At 36.2% G+C, this 15,574-nt stretch overlaps 1 protein-coding gene across 2 annotated transcripts; it reads left to right on the top strand.

Moving 5' to 3' along the window:
- The first annotated feature begins 7,632 nt into the window (after positions 1–7,632).
- On the top strand, positions 7,633–14,004 carry LOC130806958 (uncharacterized). 2 transcript variants are annotated; one of them, XM_057672223.1, is made up of 14 exons: positions 7,633–8,112; positions 9,400–9,533; positions 9,645–9,794; positions 9,881–9,992; positions 10,112–10,454; positions 10,893–11,106; positions 11,202–11,291; positions 12,049–12,304; positions 12,427–12,539; positions 12,660–12,758; positions 12,858–12,905; positions 13,209–13,319; positions 13,404–13,494; positions 13,579–14,004. In XM_057672223.1, the coding sequence occupies exons 1-14, from the start codon at positions 7,839–7,841 to the stop codon at positions 13,701–13,703; spliced, it is 2,160 nt and encodes a 719-aa protein (XP_057528206.1). In that variant the 5' UTR covers positions 7,633–7,838; the 3' UTR covers positions 13,704–14,004. The 2 variants fall into 2 exon arrangements, with proteins under 2 accessions (XP_057528206.1, XP_057528207.1); XM_057672224.1 differs by having other exon boundaries at positions 7,981–8,117.
- The last annotated feature ends 1,570 nt before the right edge of the window (positions 14,005–15,574 follow it).

Genomic DNA, 15,574 nt, shown 5'->3' with positions numbered 1-15,574 from the left:
CGGGTTCAACCAAAGTCTTTTCCTCCTAACATTGAATCTTTTCCTATTATAATGTTAAAAATAAAATTATTTCCCAATGTACTTGAAAGTGAAAAATATTTCCCTAATTACCGTCAACGTAGGATGGCTGGGAGGAAATTTTTTTTTCCTTTTTTTTTAATATAACCGCTACCTCACTTAGCGGTTTGCTTAGAAATTTAAAATAACTGCTACCTCACTTAGCGGTTTTCATTAAATGTTGTTTTTTTAAAAAAAAATATTAATAATTTCCCATAAAATCGCCATCTCAAGTGGCGGTTTTGTAGCTGTACAAAACGCCACTGCTTGCTGTTTTGTTCATTGCATCTCATTTCTTCTCCTCATTTAGTTGCTGTCGGTTCTCTATAAAAAAAAATTTCTACACTCCTCATTTACTTCATACTCACAATTCCTCTCATTCAACTAAATTAATCAACTACATTGCCATCTTCTCCTTTTTTAGTTGTTCATTTTCATCCTCATTTAAAGTATGAATATAACCCTAATTTTTTTTAATTTGCAAATTGATTTTTTGTTCATTATTGTTGTCATTTGAAGTTATAAATACATTGATTGTTTGTTACATTCTCTTGATTTCATGATTTAAGCTTTCATTTTACACATTTGTTGTTGAATATTATGATTTGGTTTGTATGCATATAAAGTGTTTGATGAAATGTTTCAATGAAAGTTTACTACTTTGTAGGGTTAGTTTAATGGTTTTAGTATATATTCATAGTATTTTTAGCTTTATATTTGAATTGAACCTTCTAATAAGTGTTGTAATACTTTAATATTACATATTCTTGTATTCACATTTACACTTCCCTTATTCACAATCAAAAATAAAGTGTATGTAAAATCACATGAAAAACATGCTTGTGTTTGCAGAATATGGATCATTATCCCGTTATAGTGTATTGGGGTGGGGAAGTAAGTTATACTGGATCCGATGTTGTGTATAATGGAGGATTAAATACAATGATGTTTATCCATCGTCAGAATACTAATTTTGAGGTGTTTCATAGCAAAGTCTTTGATGTAATTGGTTGTGATCACAATTCTTTTATGTTAAAAATGGAGATGAAATATCCGGTGACTTGGAAAAATGTGTTAGTCCCGATTAAGAATGATGAAAGCATAAGTGCTCTTGCTTATGCAGCATCACAAGCCCCTGGAACGGCAGTGGAGGTTTATGCTGAATTGGTTGCAAATTTGGGTAATGCAAGGGAAGTTATGACTAGCATGGAACTTTCAGAATCAGGTCCTAGTGTACGCCATGATACATTCACAGAAATGTTAAGTAATCCAAATTACGTTAATGAGCACTTGGATGAGTTTACCTCTCCAATCATTGACGTGGCATTGATGGTGGTGTAATGAACACCTTTTCCACGAGTCACTTGGGTAGGCGTAATACGAACGAGGTTGAATCTTTAGATCAGGAGGATGAGCATATTGATTCTAATTTAGAGGAGGATGATGACAAAAGAGAAGCTCTAGATGCAGCGATTAGAGAAGGTGCTCTATCTCAAGACTGGCTTAGAATTGATGAGGTTGATCAAAGATTGATTGATGCATGGATGACCTGGAATGATGACAACTCCATGAATGAAAATGAAGACTTTAGGATAAGACAAGAGTTTAGCTCCTTAGACCAACTTAAGAAGAATGTTAAAGCATAGACGATTTCTAACAATAGAAACTTCCGTATAATTGAGTCGGAGCCTTCAAAGTACATTATCCAATGTACTAATGCGAAGGATAAAGGTTGTGAATGGAGGATGCTAGCTATGATGACCGCCACGGGATCATTAGATTGTGCGATATAAGGGTCATAATCAAGATTGCTCAGCACATTACGGTTGGCGAGGCAACGATCACGTTGCAAGATGTGGCAGTTATAATGGGACTGCCCATTGAAGGACAAGCAGTGATAGGTCAAGGATAGGGAAATTGGCCAACATTAGTTCATGAGCTACTAGGGGTTTGGCTAGAAAACCCTCAAGACCCCACACAGCCGAAGATCATCACTGGATCCTCGTTGAAGTTGACTTGGCTCAAAGAGCATTTCAGCACGTTAGAGGATGACGCGGATGATATTTGTAACACCCCGAGATTTTAATAATGAAATTATTTAATATTTTAATAACTTTTAAAGATTTTACAATTACATTAAATTATTTGGGAATTAGTTTTAATAAATTTCTTGAAATACATGAATTTAAATGTTAACTTATATATATATATATATATATATATATATATATATATATATATATATATATATATATATATATATATATATATATATATATATATATATATATATATATATATATATATATATATATATATATATATATATATATATATATATATATATATATATATATATATATATATATAAGTTAAAAATATAGTTACGGTTTCTTAAATAAAGAGGTTCGAATCAAAATGATTATTTCATTAAAATGTGTGAGCTCACGAAGGTGAGTTTCTTAGTTGGGTCTCGCAAGAAAATAAATCGAAAAATAAAATAAAATAAATAAATAAACATAATAATAATAATAATAATAATAATAATAATAATGAGTATAAAACCGTGAAACCCTAAATGCTCATGAGGAGCCGTCACTCTCCTTCTCTTCCTTCTCCTTCTTTCTCTCTTCCCTCTTCTCTCACGTCCCTCCCTCAGTTGAAGAACCAGCAGCCGCCACTGTGCCCACCAGCAGCAGCGGGCCGTGTCGTTTTGTTCTCCTCTGCAGGCGGCCACCGCAGCACACTTTCTTCTCCCTCCTCCCTCGAGTGAGTAGCCGGCAGCCAACCCACGAGCAGCCGCCAGCTGCTGTCCGATTCAAGGCTGCCCTCCAGCCAGTTTTGACCCTCGTGCACCACCACCACGACCTTCATCCTCCTCTTCACCATTTTTGCTAGTTTTAAACCTTGTAAGCCATCACCTCTTCTTTCACTTGACTCTTATTGTTTTCAATTAAAAGTTTTATAAAGTTTATGAGTGTGATGTTGATTTTTGTGTTATTTTTTATTGAATTCTTTGTGGGTAAGGGTGTGATTGATGAATTGAACATATTCATGATTTAAAGTTTGAAGTGTGATTAGAAATTATGGGATGTGTGTTGATTGTGCATTAGTTGGTTTAATCTTATCATAGGTAATGAAAATAGTGTTATCTTTGAACATGAGATAATTAGAGTTTGATTTAGAAATGAAATTTACTAGTAGTGTGTGTGTGTTGTATGCTACTTTGGTGGTGTGGTGATTAATTGAATAACCTTATAAACTATTTTAAGACTTGGTTAATTATCATTGTGGTAATTAGTAATGATTTTGATTATAGTTGACTATAGAAATGGTTTTGGTTGTTAATTAGGAGTAGTAGTTGCTAATTGTTAGTGACTTAATTGTGAGAGTTACTAATACCTCATTAGATTGTTATTGAAATCATAAATACATAATTGTAATAAGCCATGAACATAATGTCAACTGTTAAGAATTATTTAAATTACTTGTATGATGCCTTGATTTTAGTTCTTTCTAACCTTAGAGAATATAATGAATAATACTGTGATATGATAACTTTAAGATTCGTCCTTGTCGTCATATTAGCACTACATCAACATTAAGTGTGAATCGTCGCTTTATATTAAGATGATGTGAACCGTTATAACTCAAAGTTAGTTGGTGTAATGAAGCAGTCGACATAATTCTTTTATTCTTTGCCGATGGAAAAACTTTTGTTATTGTTGAATTGACGATTATGCTTGGTGTTGAATGAGATGCGTACGTGCTAGAAGTAATTGAAAACTTGTCGTGAATGGAGGATAGTGGTTACTCTGGTTTTTAGCTGGTATGACAAAGTAGTTAAGAGAACTTATAAGTTTTATTCCTAACTTGTATAGGTTCCCAGTTTATAAGAGGAAAGTAGACCCCTTAGTTGGGTGATTTTTGTAACTTGTGGTCGTGCAGTGACGCTTGCAGGTACGTACACGCAGTAATCTATTGTCATGTTTATCGTTACAAAGTATTATCAATATTTCATGATTATATACATCGTATTAGAATTATAGAGCGCCAGAAAGTGAATTATGCTAGCGTATAGTCATACCAGTAATATAGGCAAGTAGAATGAAAACATTAGGAGACTATGAGAACAAATTTCTAAATAGTAGAGAACGCACCGTAGTTGTGTGTGGTGTCGAAGTGATTTCCTACTTATTGAGCCTTGATGTATGATTAATTGGCGTGACTCGACTGGATTATGTCCGGTTGATTTAATAGTCCCCTAGGTGAGGTTCGACGGGACCATCGTAAGGGGGGTATGAGCATGCTTGGGTCATTGGGCGCCGGATGGCCGATACCGCCCCTTGACCGAGGTGATACCATGCGGGCCTTGCAAACCCCAATATGGTGGCCTCTTCACTGGTTTAGTACCCCAGTATGTTAGTTTTTCCCGAAGGTAGGACCCGAGAGGGTTAGTTGGAGGGGGCATGAGCTCATACTTTGCCAATGGGCGCCGGATGGCCGATAACGCCCTTGGCCGTGTCACTATGCCATGAATAGAGAAAGGATCCACTATCTTGAATATACTTGAGAGATTAGTAGTTTGAAAAGAGGAATTATGAGTAAATAGAGGTGTTTAGATAGATGAGTAGACTGGCTATTGCCATACTATACTGTTGTCTATAGTTCTGTTCCATGACTCTAATTATTATAAGTTCTTTGAATACTGACGTGTACGTGTTTGTTGTTGTTACTCATGACTCTCTATGATGTTCCTGCTATGACACATTTGACTATGGTCATTATGTTGAGCAGCAGGAGGATCATAGCTTGACATGACAGGTATAGGAGCTACTTTTGCTTTGCATTGGGGAAAAGAGCGGAGTACGATCGTAACAGTTGTGTATAATTTGTCTAAATGCTTGTAGCTTCTATAATACTTGTAAAGTTTTCTTTTGGGGTTGTAAAAAATTTCTTTTGTATGGAGCCATGTGACTCCTCGTATAATCCATAGATCCGCTGCGTAGTTTTGGATGTACAGTAGGGAGAATACTCCTTTAGTATCCGTCAGATTGATGCGTTAACACTGGAACCACGATCCTCGTTAGAGCTGATGATTTGTGACGCCGACGATGATTCATTCCATCGTGACGTATTCTTTTTGAAGGGCGTTATAGGCCTTAGATTAGTTTAATCATGTTAATCATTTATATATATATATATATATATATATATATATATATATATATATATATATATATATATATATATATATATTCTTGACACATCCTCAGTTTTAAGCGAGATGCTGCCGAAATTTCCACTCACTCACCTTTTCGATTAATCTTTAGCGTTTATTTTAAGTATTTTCCCCTATTCTTTTTATGTAACACCCGAATTTCCTCCCTTCCTTCACGATTCTAGTTTCGTTTAAGGGGTTGGAAATTCAGGGGTGTTACAATATTATAGTGGATAGACATGCGCGAGCGTACATTTTCTACCTGTTTGAATGTATCTTGTTTCCAAGCAAGAGCGGTGACTCGGTGCAGTTGATCTATCTCCCTCTGCTAGGAGACTTGGAGTGGGTAGATGAGTATAGTTGGGGAAGTGCTATACTAGCGTATCTGTATCGTAATTTATGTCGAGCATCTCGTAAGGATGCCAAGGACATTGGAGGCTGCTTGTTGTTGTTACAGATATGGTCGTGGGAGCATATTCATATAGGGAGGCCTATAATTCGGACGATAAGACACGATGGGCAACATGATCAGGAAGATGACGCAGAGGATTTTGAACCGGTGTTAGGTTCACAGCATTGTTGTGGGATGGATCCTTTAGCAGTAAGGTAGCAACATTCAATTCATTATTCAAATTCAAACTTTCACTATTTTATGATACATGAAAATATTAAACAATGTTTGTTTGTTTCAGCCGGCTTCGTGTATAACTTTCGAGGTCCCACTCCCCACATACTCTCGTCTACTACAGAGACGCACTTGATCGACAACGGGACGAGCAGGTTATTAACATTTACTATTTGTATTAGTTATGAGTAAATTGTATATATTACTGAGTATATTGCTTTCTATTACAGATGACATGACAGCCTTACACAACGGCTAAGATGGACGCTTTGCCACACATATGTAGATCGAGCCACGAGATTTGGAGATCACGTTGTCCACTTATTTGCTTTGACATCGTCGAGCTACTTCTCTCGGATCGTGTCATGCGTCAATTCGGTTTAGAGCAGGTTATTCCGCATGCCTGTGACACCCAACCTCAACTACATGCGATTAATCGAAGGACTGGGGACAAGAACTACGTCATACGACATAGATCCCAGGTAGATGCGTGGAATGACCAAGCCTCGATTGGTTCGAGGAGATAACTACACCGGTCATAGCTCTGGTGCGTACATGAATTGGTACAACCGTATCTCCATATTACGCCTAACGAACACCACATTTGCGCAGCCAGGATCACATTACCATCCGACATCTACGTTACTGGTACGTCTTCGTTTAACACTCATAACATATAGTAATACTTTTATGTGATTCTTTTAACAATATAATGATAACATACAGGTTGAACGTATCCAATCGGTGCTCATACAATGCAATGACACAATTCACGATTTCACGGGGCCGCTACATCGCCAGTTGATGTGGGGTATCAGCTATGTTCTCAGACCCTTGGCTCCATTAACGCGTCATTGACCGATGCATTGAGTCAGGCGGGGTATGAGTACCTCATTCCGACTCCACTCATCATTGGCGAGGTAGATGACACATTTCACACTTCTTCTCCACGGAGTTCGGCCCACCGAGGTAGCTCTTCCGGAGGATCAAGTAGTCGGTCCACAAGAGGTCGCGAGCGTTCATCTACTCGAGGTCGGTCTTCCAGATCCCCATCGACATCCGGTGCTATGTCTCCATTTGTTCCTCCAGCTTCCATGACCACTCCTCCTCCACGTCCATCGCCTCCGCAAAGGATCATCACATATCAGCGTGCTAGTCAACGATGAGCTCCTGCTCTTAATGTCATTGCAGAGGTTGACAAGTATACACCATCATCATCCACCGGTGCGCACAACAAAAGGGGCAGGGGATTATAGTTTAACACAATTTGTATCAATTTATATGATTTGAACTTCTTGTATCACTTTCCATGATTGTAATACATCTTCGCATTATTTTCATAATTAATGTTTTCAAATCAAGCTGGTTCGTAGTTGATTATTATGGAATATATGGTATTGAACTAGTTTAATGCAGGTTGCGCTAACTATATGGGAATTGAAAAAAAAATAAAACGTTGGACGGGCACAGAGCAAACCGCCACTGAGATGGCGGTTTACCAGGACAAAACCGCCAAATGAGATGGCGGTTTGCCCTAACCAAACCGCTACTTTATGTGGCGGTTTACTGGTTAATGCAAACCGCTATCTCATTTGGCGGTTTTGTCTGAAATATTTAAAAAAACAAATTGCGTGTGAACGGTATTGTGAGAAATACTTTTCCATTTCATACGAAGTGGCAAATATTTTTCATTTTGGCAATATAATGGGAAAAGATTCCCCAACATTCAACACTTCGGAGTCTGGACTGGAGTACTTAGTCTACCGAAGTCTCTTCCGCCATTTTTCCTCTCTTATTTTTTCTCCGCCACAGAAATTCCTCTGTCTCTCTCCTCCCAAAAATATGTGATTCTCATTCAATCTCTCAAACTTTCTTTTCCTGAAAATCCATGGATAAAAACTCAAATACCCACTATTTTCTCTCTGCGTTTCAACAATGGCGGTTGTTACTCCACTTCACTCATCTCTCTTTCTCCCCACCACTACGACTTTCCTTCTTCCTACTATTTCTTCTGCAGATCGCCGCTTTTCTCTCTTTTTTAAGACAAAGATAAAGGCACAAATTACTCCTCAAAAGAGCAACAATGGCGGCGCTGCTGTTGTTTGGTTCAAACACGATCTTCGAATTGACGATCATCCTGGCATTGTTGCTGCTTCTAAACACTCCGTTGTTGTTCCTGTTTACGTCTTCGATCACCGCATTTTGTCTCGTTGAGTACATTTCTCTCTTTAGTTCATTCCCTTTTTCATGAAATTTGGTTGAAGATTAACTGAAACGTCGAATTTTGACGATTGCACTATCTTTTCCGACAAATCAGGGTTCAATATTTGCGGTTCTATTTGATAGGATTAGGTTTTTGATCTTTGAATTTCAATTTATGTAGATTTCTTTGGAGTTATCTTTTAAAATTAGTATATTTTTGTTAGAGCAACAAGGAAATCACCGAGGTGTCTTAGCATGTATTGATGAATACGATGGGATGCAAAGGGAATTGAGTAGGCATTATAGCTCAAACGAGCACTTGGGATGAGAGACTTTCTGATGCAGTTTTGTTTTTGGGGACACGTACTTTATTGATTTTGTGGGCTATATTAGAGCCTAAGGATTATATTTAAGTTACGTGTGGTCTCTATTATAAAGAGAGAAATAGGGTTAGGGGAGTTTTAGCTTTTTTATATTAGTAATTCATTTTCATTAAATAAGTGAACTTTGAGCTCAAGTGAGTATGTTCTTAGTTTGTGAGTAGTATTTTATTAATGTATGATTTAATCTTTAATGGAATATAATTCCATTTGAGGGAAGGTTTCTGACACCATTTATGCTATGTATGCTTTGCTCATTCAAATACTTGATCTTTTTACTTGTGCGCGTGTATACTATGTTTCTCTTCATTGGGCAAAAGTCTCGAACCAAACACATTTATTTTGGGTTAGGTTTCAGGTCAGGCTTAAGAGGTTGGGTTCACCTTTTGCCGGTTCTATGTGTTCTCTTAGATAATAGTTTCCCTCATAGCTATACTCTGATGCGAAGTTGAGAGCAACCAAATGATTCCACTTATTTATTGACACTTTTGTTAGGAATCAACATGAAAAGGCACACTCAGGGATGTTGTGTTTTGCGGCTTATCTATACTCTTATGTCTCTAGAATCTAGATAGTCATTCTTCAAAGAATTCGTCATTGTAGCCTGTGCCATAGCGTAAAAATGCGGCAACAATTGTCATCGCGGTAACGGGAGTGATGTGGTTATTATAACACCTGAATGTTGGTCGGATCCTTAGATATTCCTTCGTACGGTGCAAAACACAATTTTTGTACGCCTTTATAACGTGGAGAATATTGTTTCGTTTGTTTTGAAAACCTTTACAACGTAGTCAATGCAAGATGGTGCGGCCTTGTTTGACACTGTGTTCTTTGCCTTGTGTGAATGGTTATCATGTTACCATTTTTCTCAAGAGTGAGGCCTATATATAGTTACTTGGCTTATCATGTTGCAGGTTTTTCAAGTGAAATGGTGGAACTTGTTCTTTTTGCTGTAGAAGATCTAAGGAAATCATTGAAGGAGAATGGATCCAATTTGATGATCAGATTTGGAAAAGTGGAAAATGTTTTACGTGAACTGGTGAAAGAGGTTGTTACACATTAGGTATATTTGCTTTGGTAGTTTATGATCAGTATGTGAGTAGTACATTGAGCATTTAGATTCTCACTTAGTTAACTTCATCAATGTTGATTCCAACAGTTCAAAGCCACCACTTTATATGCGGAAGAAGAGATAGAATATGATATGCAATCTATGATTGCTACTGTTAAGGATTTCTTAGCTGCAGATCCTTTTCTAGATTGGAAACCAGAAGTTGAGTTGTGGTGGACTTCACTTTATGATGTTAAGGTGCTACTAATTTTCTTGTCTAATGTCTTTGTGGTTACAAGTTTCATGTATACTTGACAGACAATGTACTTGTTGGTTGCATTTAGAACTTAGATTACCTGCCTGCATACTTTCGAGATGTAAAGAAACCACAACAAGATGATGTTACATTGCTTGGTATCCCATGCTTACCTACTTGCCCTGTGGGTTTTGACTGGGGTAAGTTTTCTTGTCTTACTTCAAAACCCATTTGTGATCTCATGAGATGAAGCATGCATCTCAATTCAAGTTGTTTCTATCTTTTGCGTAACTGGTCATAATGAATGGATTTGAATCAGGTCATCTCCCCACTATTGAGGATGTGGGTAAATTCATGGATTCTCATGTAAATAGAGACAAAGAAGAATGGTATACTATTAAAGACACTTCAGCAGAAGCTGCATTAAGAAAAGATCATATGAAGCTGTTTAAATCAGGCAATCCTATGCTTGGGGAATCAGGGTTATCACAACTAAGGAGCAACAAACAAAATGCCAATGAAACTCAGAGGAAGAAACCAGAAAATTCTGTTTTTATTACAAGTAAAAGAAACATTGTTGCTGGTGGAACTGATGTTGTATTGAATGCATTGGCTGCATATTTTAGATATCTAGAAGGAACTGCTCGAGATGATTGGCAAGAGTATGTTTTCTTGTGTGATCTTTTTCTACAGATCCTTATATGTTTGGCTTTTTTTGTGCCGTGTCTGCCCAATCTTTGACTAAACACAGTTTGACGTGGACTTAAATTGATATCTTGGAGAACTTGGTGTGTAATAATAACCTGGTATATTATAGATTTATATGTATTTGTAGGTAATTTGGCAGATAATTGCCTATCTAATTGCTAGTTTGATATCTATGATTTGGGAAATCTCAAAGTGTAAATGTAGGAACGTATACAGAGGTCAGTGGGACCTTAAGAGTATTTGCGTAATTGTGTTTTGTATCTTTCATGGTTGGTATATTACCTTTTCCTTACACATGTGGAGCATCAGCTGTTGAATGATGGAAATATGTAAGATTAATTTTTAGTGTTAATTCTGCAATGGCCTCACAATTCATCCTATGGTGGCATTAGGGTTCACCAAAAACTACGAGATGCTGAAATTCGAGCTGGGGCTTCATTTGGAACTCTTTTTGGATTTTCTCTGCAACTTGGAATCGTATCAAGTAGGAGAGTATTTTTTGAAGCTATAAAATATGAGAAGGAAAGAAATGCTGGGTTTTTATCACCATTTGGGTATTCCACTGCAACAGTTGCAGCTGCCATAAATGCAGTATGCTCAAGTGAGGTATTAGGAATGTTAAATTGTATTGATGCACATTACATTGGAACAAACGTCTTTTCTTTTTGGTGACATCAACTAATTCTTACAATTTGTGGCAGTGGTATTGGCTGCAGAGTTTGAAAAGCCTATATAGGAAGGAAGAATCATACTCGAAGAGATTTTGGAGATGGAGTGGCCACCTTATTCAGGTATGGTAGGGAATTCACGGAGGGTTTAATTTTCTTCTTTTCCCTTCCTCAATTATATGGGAAGCTGATGGTGATCATTGTCAGATCTCAACCTCATCTATGTTGGTGTGGGGTTTTGGTGGATGATTGTCTCCAAGGTTGATATTGGGCAGTTAGATGCTGAAGTTTATTCTATTGTTTTTGTGTTTTTGAAGAGCATGTGTTTTTTTATCTTATATAATGACATTTCTTCTCCGTATAACATCCTGCATGTTGTTTTTATTTGAATGACACTAGATTTATTAAACTAGCCTTTTCCAGAAGTTCATCACTTTTCTGAAGTGCTGTTCTCTTTAACATGGAGTTTGGTCCATGCACTTGAAATTTAAAGCTTTACCGAGGAGTGTAGCTTTTGAGTGACTTGGTTTTGGACTAAGTTTATGGGTCCTTTGTTTATTTTCTATGATAGATACTTAGACGGGGGTTCCCCGATAAACATTTAGTTGGCTTGGGAGAACTGTTCATATTTAATACTTCTAAACATCTACTAATAGCAATAGTATAAACTTTATCTCATGGTATTTGGAAGAAGTATTTTTAATTCCTGTCACCAATCAGTGATGTGAAAGTGATTCATGTTATCATGTTGTGTGGTGTATCATCTTTCTAAAATGTTGCTTCCTTAGGGTTGCTCATGTCTCCTTACAAATCTATGACATGGATGACCAGGCTTGACCTGTGGATCTGTAGCTACTAATGAACATGCTCTATTTTCCAGTACACAGTTGTTGGTTGCAAAGGGCCAGCTGTTGTTCTTGTCCATGGATTTGGGGCTTTCCTTGACCATTATCGTGATAACTTGAGTAATATAGCTGATGGTGGGAATCGAGTTTGGGCTCTCACTCTTTTAGGCTTTGGTCAGTCTGAAAAACCAAACATTATTTACAGTGAACTCATGTGGGCTGAATTGCTGCGCGACTTCATTGTTGAGGTTGTTGGGGAGCCAGTACATCTTGTGGGGAACTCGATAGGTGGTAGGTTTCACGTTACCTTTTCTTCAAATCAGTAGAGATATTGAATTTACTGGTCAGTTCTTCTTCCGTTTCTCCTTCCTAAAAAATAGTAATACTCAATGGTGTGTATGTGATAATGTCAGGTTACTTCATTTCGATTGTCGCTGGGCTTTGGCCTTTACTGGTCAAGTCTATTGTCCTTATGAACACTGCTGGAGATGTTATTCCAGGATATTCCTCTTTGCTATTCTCCAAGGTAAGAAATCTACAAATTGTATGATTTTAGGAATTTTACACTCGGAGCTGTTCGCTAAACCTTCATGAAAATTAATTTCTACTCTAAATGTAATCTTTCCTCATTTGATTTTCATCATAGGAAAGACGAATTTCTGGGGCTGCTTGGTTGGGTTCAAGAGCACTTTTGCAATACTTGAGGTTCAGTACAAGAAGCCTGGTTAAGAGCTGTTATCCATCTGTAAGTGAGCTCTTACTATTCCTGGAAATGCATTTTGTTTTATTTTGTTAACTTTTCAAATGTTTTGTTTTCTCTCTATGGCACTCATGAATCTTGAAGCGGCCAGAAAGGGCCGACAATTGGCTTGTCATGGAAATGCTGAGAGCTGTATCCTCTTCCTAGTAAATCTTGCCCTTATTATTGTCAATGCATGAATTGATGCACATTGCAGCTACATATGTATCAGCTTCGGTACGCCTGCTTGGCCATTACAGGTTTCTACGTGTCATTTTACTCTCGGAGCTGTTCGCAAAACCTTCATGGAATCATTCTTGAATTGCTTTAGCTTCTTGTCTATGGAGTAGTTCTAATTCTGGACCAAATTGTTATATCTTTGTCACTTTTCTACGTGTCATTTTACTCAATCGTTCCTTAAATTACTACTCTTGTTAATCTTGACAATGTTTTAAGTCATATGATCCTGGTTCAGTGGAGGTTTTGGAGAGCATTTTTAGCTTCAATTTGTCCATTCCACTAAATCACCTTCTTAGCAGATTGAAGGGGAAGGTTTTGATTATACAGGTAACTTCTGGTTATGTTGATCCCCCACAAACAGAACTAAAATCACTATAATTATTAATCTGATTTAATGGTTTACATTGTCAGGGGATGAGAGATCCAATAGCTGATTCTCGTTCCAAGCTTGCAATGTTCAGGGAGCATTGTGAAGGGATCCAAATCAAAGAACTTGATGCCGGTATGTAATTCAGCACCTTCTCATATGGAGTACTATCATTACTGATTGCTATATGGAATCATAGAATCATTGCTGGTACCACAGGCCATTGCCCCCATGATGAATGTCCGGAAGAAGTCAACACTATGATCCGTGAATGGATATTCACGACTGAGAACATAATTATCGACGAGAGTTTGAATTCATCAATCAGCTCGTCATGCACATAAAACATTGAAGTATATTGTCGTTCATACCATTAGCCGTTATACATTTATCTTGTTTCTACTTGGAAGAGAAGCTCAACATTGATTCATGTAAAGTTTCATGATTTTGCCTCATTCGTGCACATTAGCTGGTATGTCAGTTGATGATGTTATACGAAGTATATGTATATTTTGTACGAGGTAATTCTACGGTGATTAGTTTTTAAAAATAACTTACAATTATGTAAGTTAAAGTGTTGATTAGTTTATTATAAATTTATTATATCTTTTAATTTCAATTATGTAACTTACAATTTTCGTGTTCCTTTTCATTTCATGCCCTAATTTTCTTCGTTACTGTAAATTTCAGCTATCTTTACTTGCTTTTAGATCCAGATAATTAATATGAGGTGTTTCCATTTCCATTCCGATTTGAATTTCAATTTTCTAGTATTCTAGCAATTTCCTTTTTTTCCCCCATAATTATATGGTGATTTGAATTGGACATTTGGTTGCTAAGTTTGTCCTGTTCATTAATTAAAAGAAATAAGAAAAAAAAAAAATCAAAACCAGGTACCCGGTTAAATCCGGGTACCCGGTTTAAACCGGGTCGGATTCGGAACAGATTTTTTAGTATCCGGAAAACCGGGTACCCGGTTTTTCGGAACCGGGTCGACCCGGTATTCGATTTTGAACACCCCTAGTTGTATTTACTATTTACTTTTACTCTTTTGGTTATTCGAAGTACATTCTCTTACTATATAAGTGACATTTTCTCACGCAATATGTTACAATTAGCCGTAAGTATTACATAATGCTCCGGTATGTCTTCTTGATTGTTTCCTTTGAACATGAGAAGTTGATGCTATCATGCTCCAAGTAGACAATTATTTGTATTCATTTTTGAATATTAAATGAACCAGTTTGATTAGAGCTGTAGTATGTATTTTTTTAATTGGATTCGGAACATTAGTATTTATTATTCCCTCTATTTTTAATCATTTGATTTAAATATGTAAGAGTTTTTTTTGTCATATGGGACAAATTTAAAGGGATAGAAGTCAAAGGGAATATTTTATTTATTTTCCAAATTGATTAGGTGTAAGAATCCTTCTTTTCTGGTTAAACATGTGCTAGTCCATAATTTAAATTAACAAACACAAACACAAGTTCTTGAAAGTTTAAACCACTAAAATAAATCCTAATTATATTTTTTTCGGTTATGTATTTTTAGAACACTATAAAATACTAGCATATATGTATGATTTAAATTATAAACTATGATTACGTTCGACAAATATAGATTAAATTTATATAGTAAATTAGAAAATAATCTAAATTGTATAAGAATTAATTATATTATACTTACATTAAGTTTGAAATTTATCACCAAATCACATTTTAAAATATGTTATATTAATATTATTTTTATATTATTTCATAATTTATTCTTTAATAAATATTATTATATTCATTAATAATTTTTTTTTTTGTAATTCTGTTTTCCAAGTAACTATAGCAATGTTATGATCTTGGTTTTTTAATTTGCCTCATTTATTATTTTATACGGTTTATCTTATTCGGTCTCACTTTCTTATTTTAAAAGGAACATTACCACTTCTATATAGAGTTGTTTATTTAGGTTATTGGGTCGATTTTGGATCACGTGTTTCGGGTTGGTTCAAAATCGGATCTTTTGTCCATATTGATTCTTACATAATTTTAAATTCATTTTAAAGTCCAATCAAGTCGAGTTCGATTACAAGGTTAGATAAATATCGGGTCATCGGGTCTGTTGAACACCTCTTCTTCAATGCGTACAATTCAGTCGCTCTCTTCGTTTAATATTAGATTCTTGCCTTTCCTTGGAAAAATAATTCAAACTCATAGCTAAC

Source organism: Amaranthus tricolor, chromosome 2, assembly GCF_026212465.1.
Source record: "Amaranthus tricolor cultivar Red isolate AtriRed21 chromosome 2, ASM2621246v1, whole genome shotgun sequence".
Lineage (NCBI taxonomy): Eukaryota > Viridiplantae > Streptophyta > Magnoliopsida > Caryophyllales > Amaranthaceae > Amaranthus > Amaranthus tricolor.
Note: the sequence above shows the minus strand (reverse complement) of the source record. Positions and strands in the feature narration are given on the sequence as shown.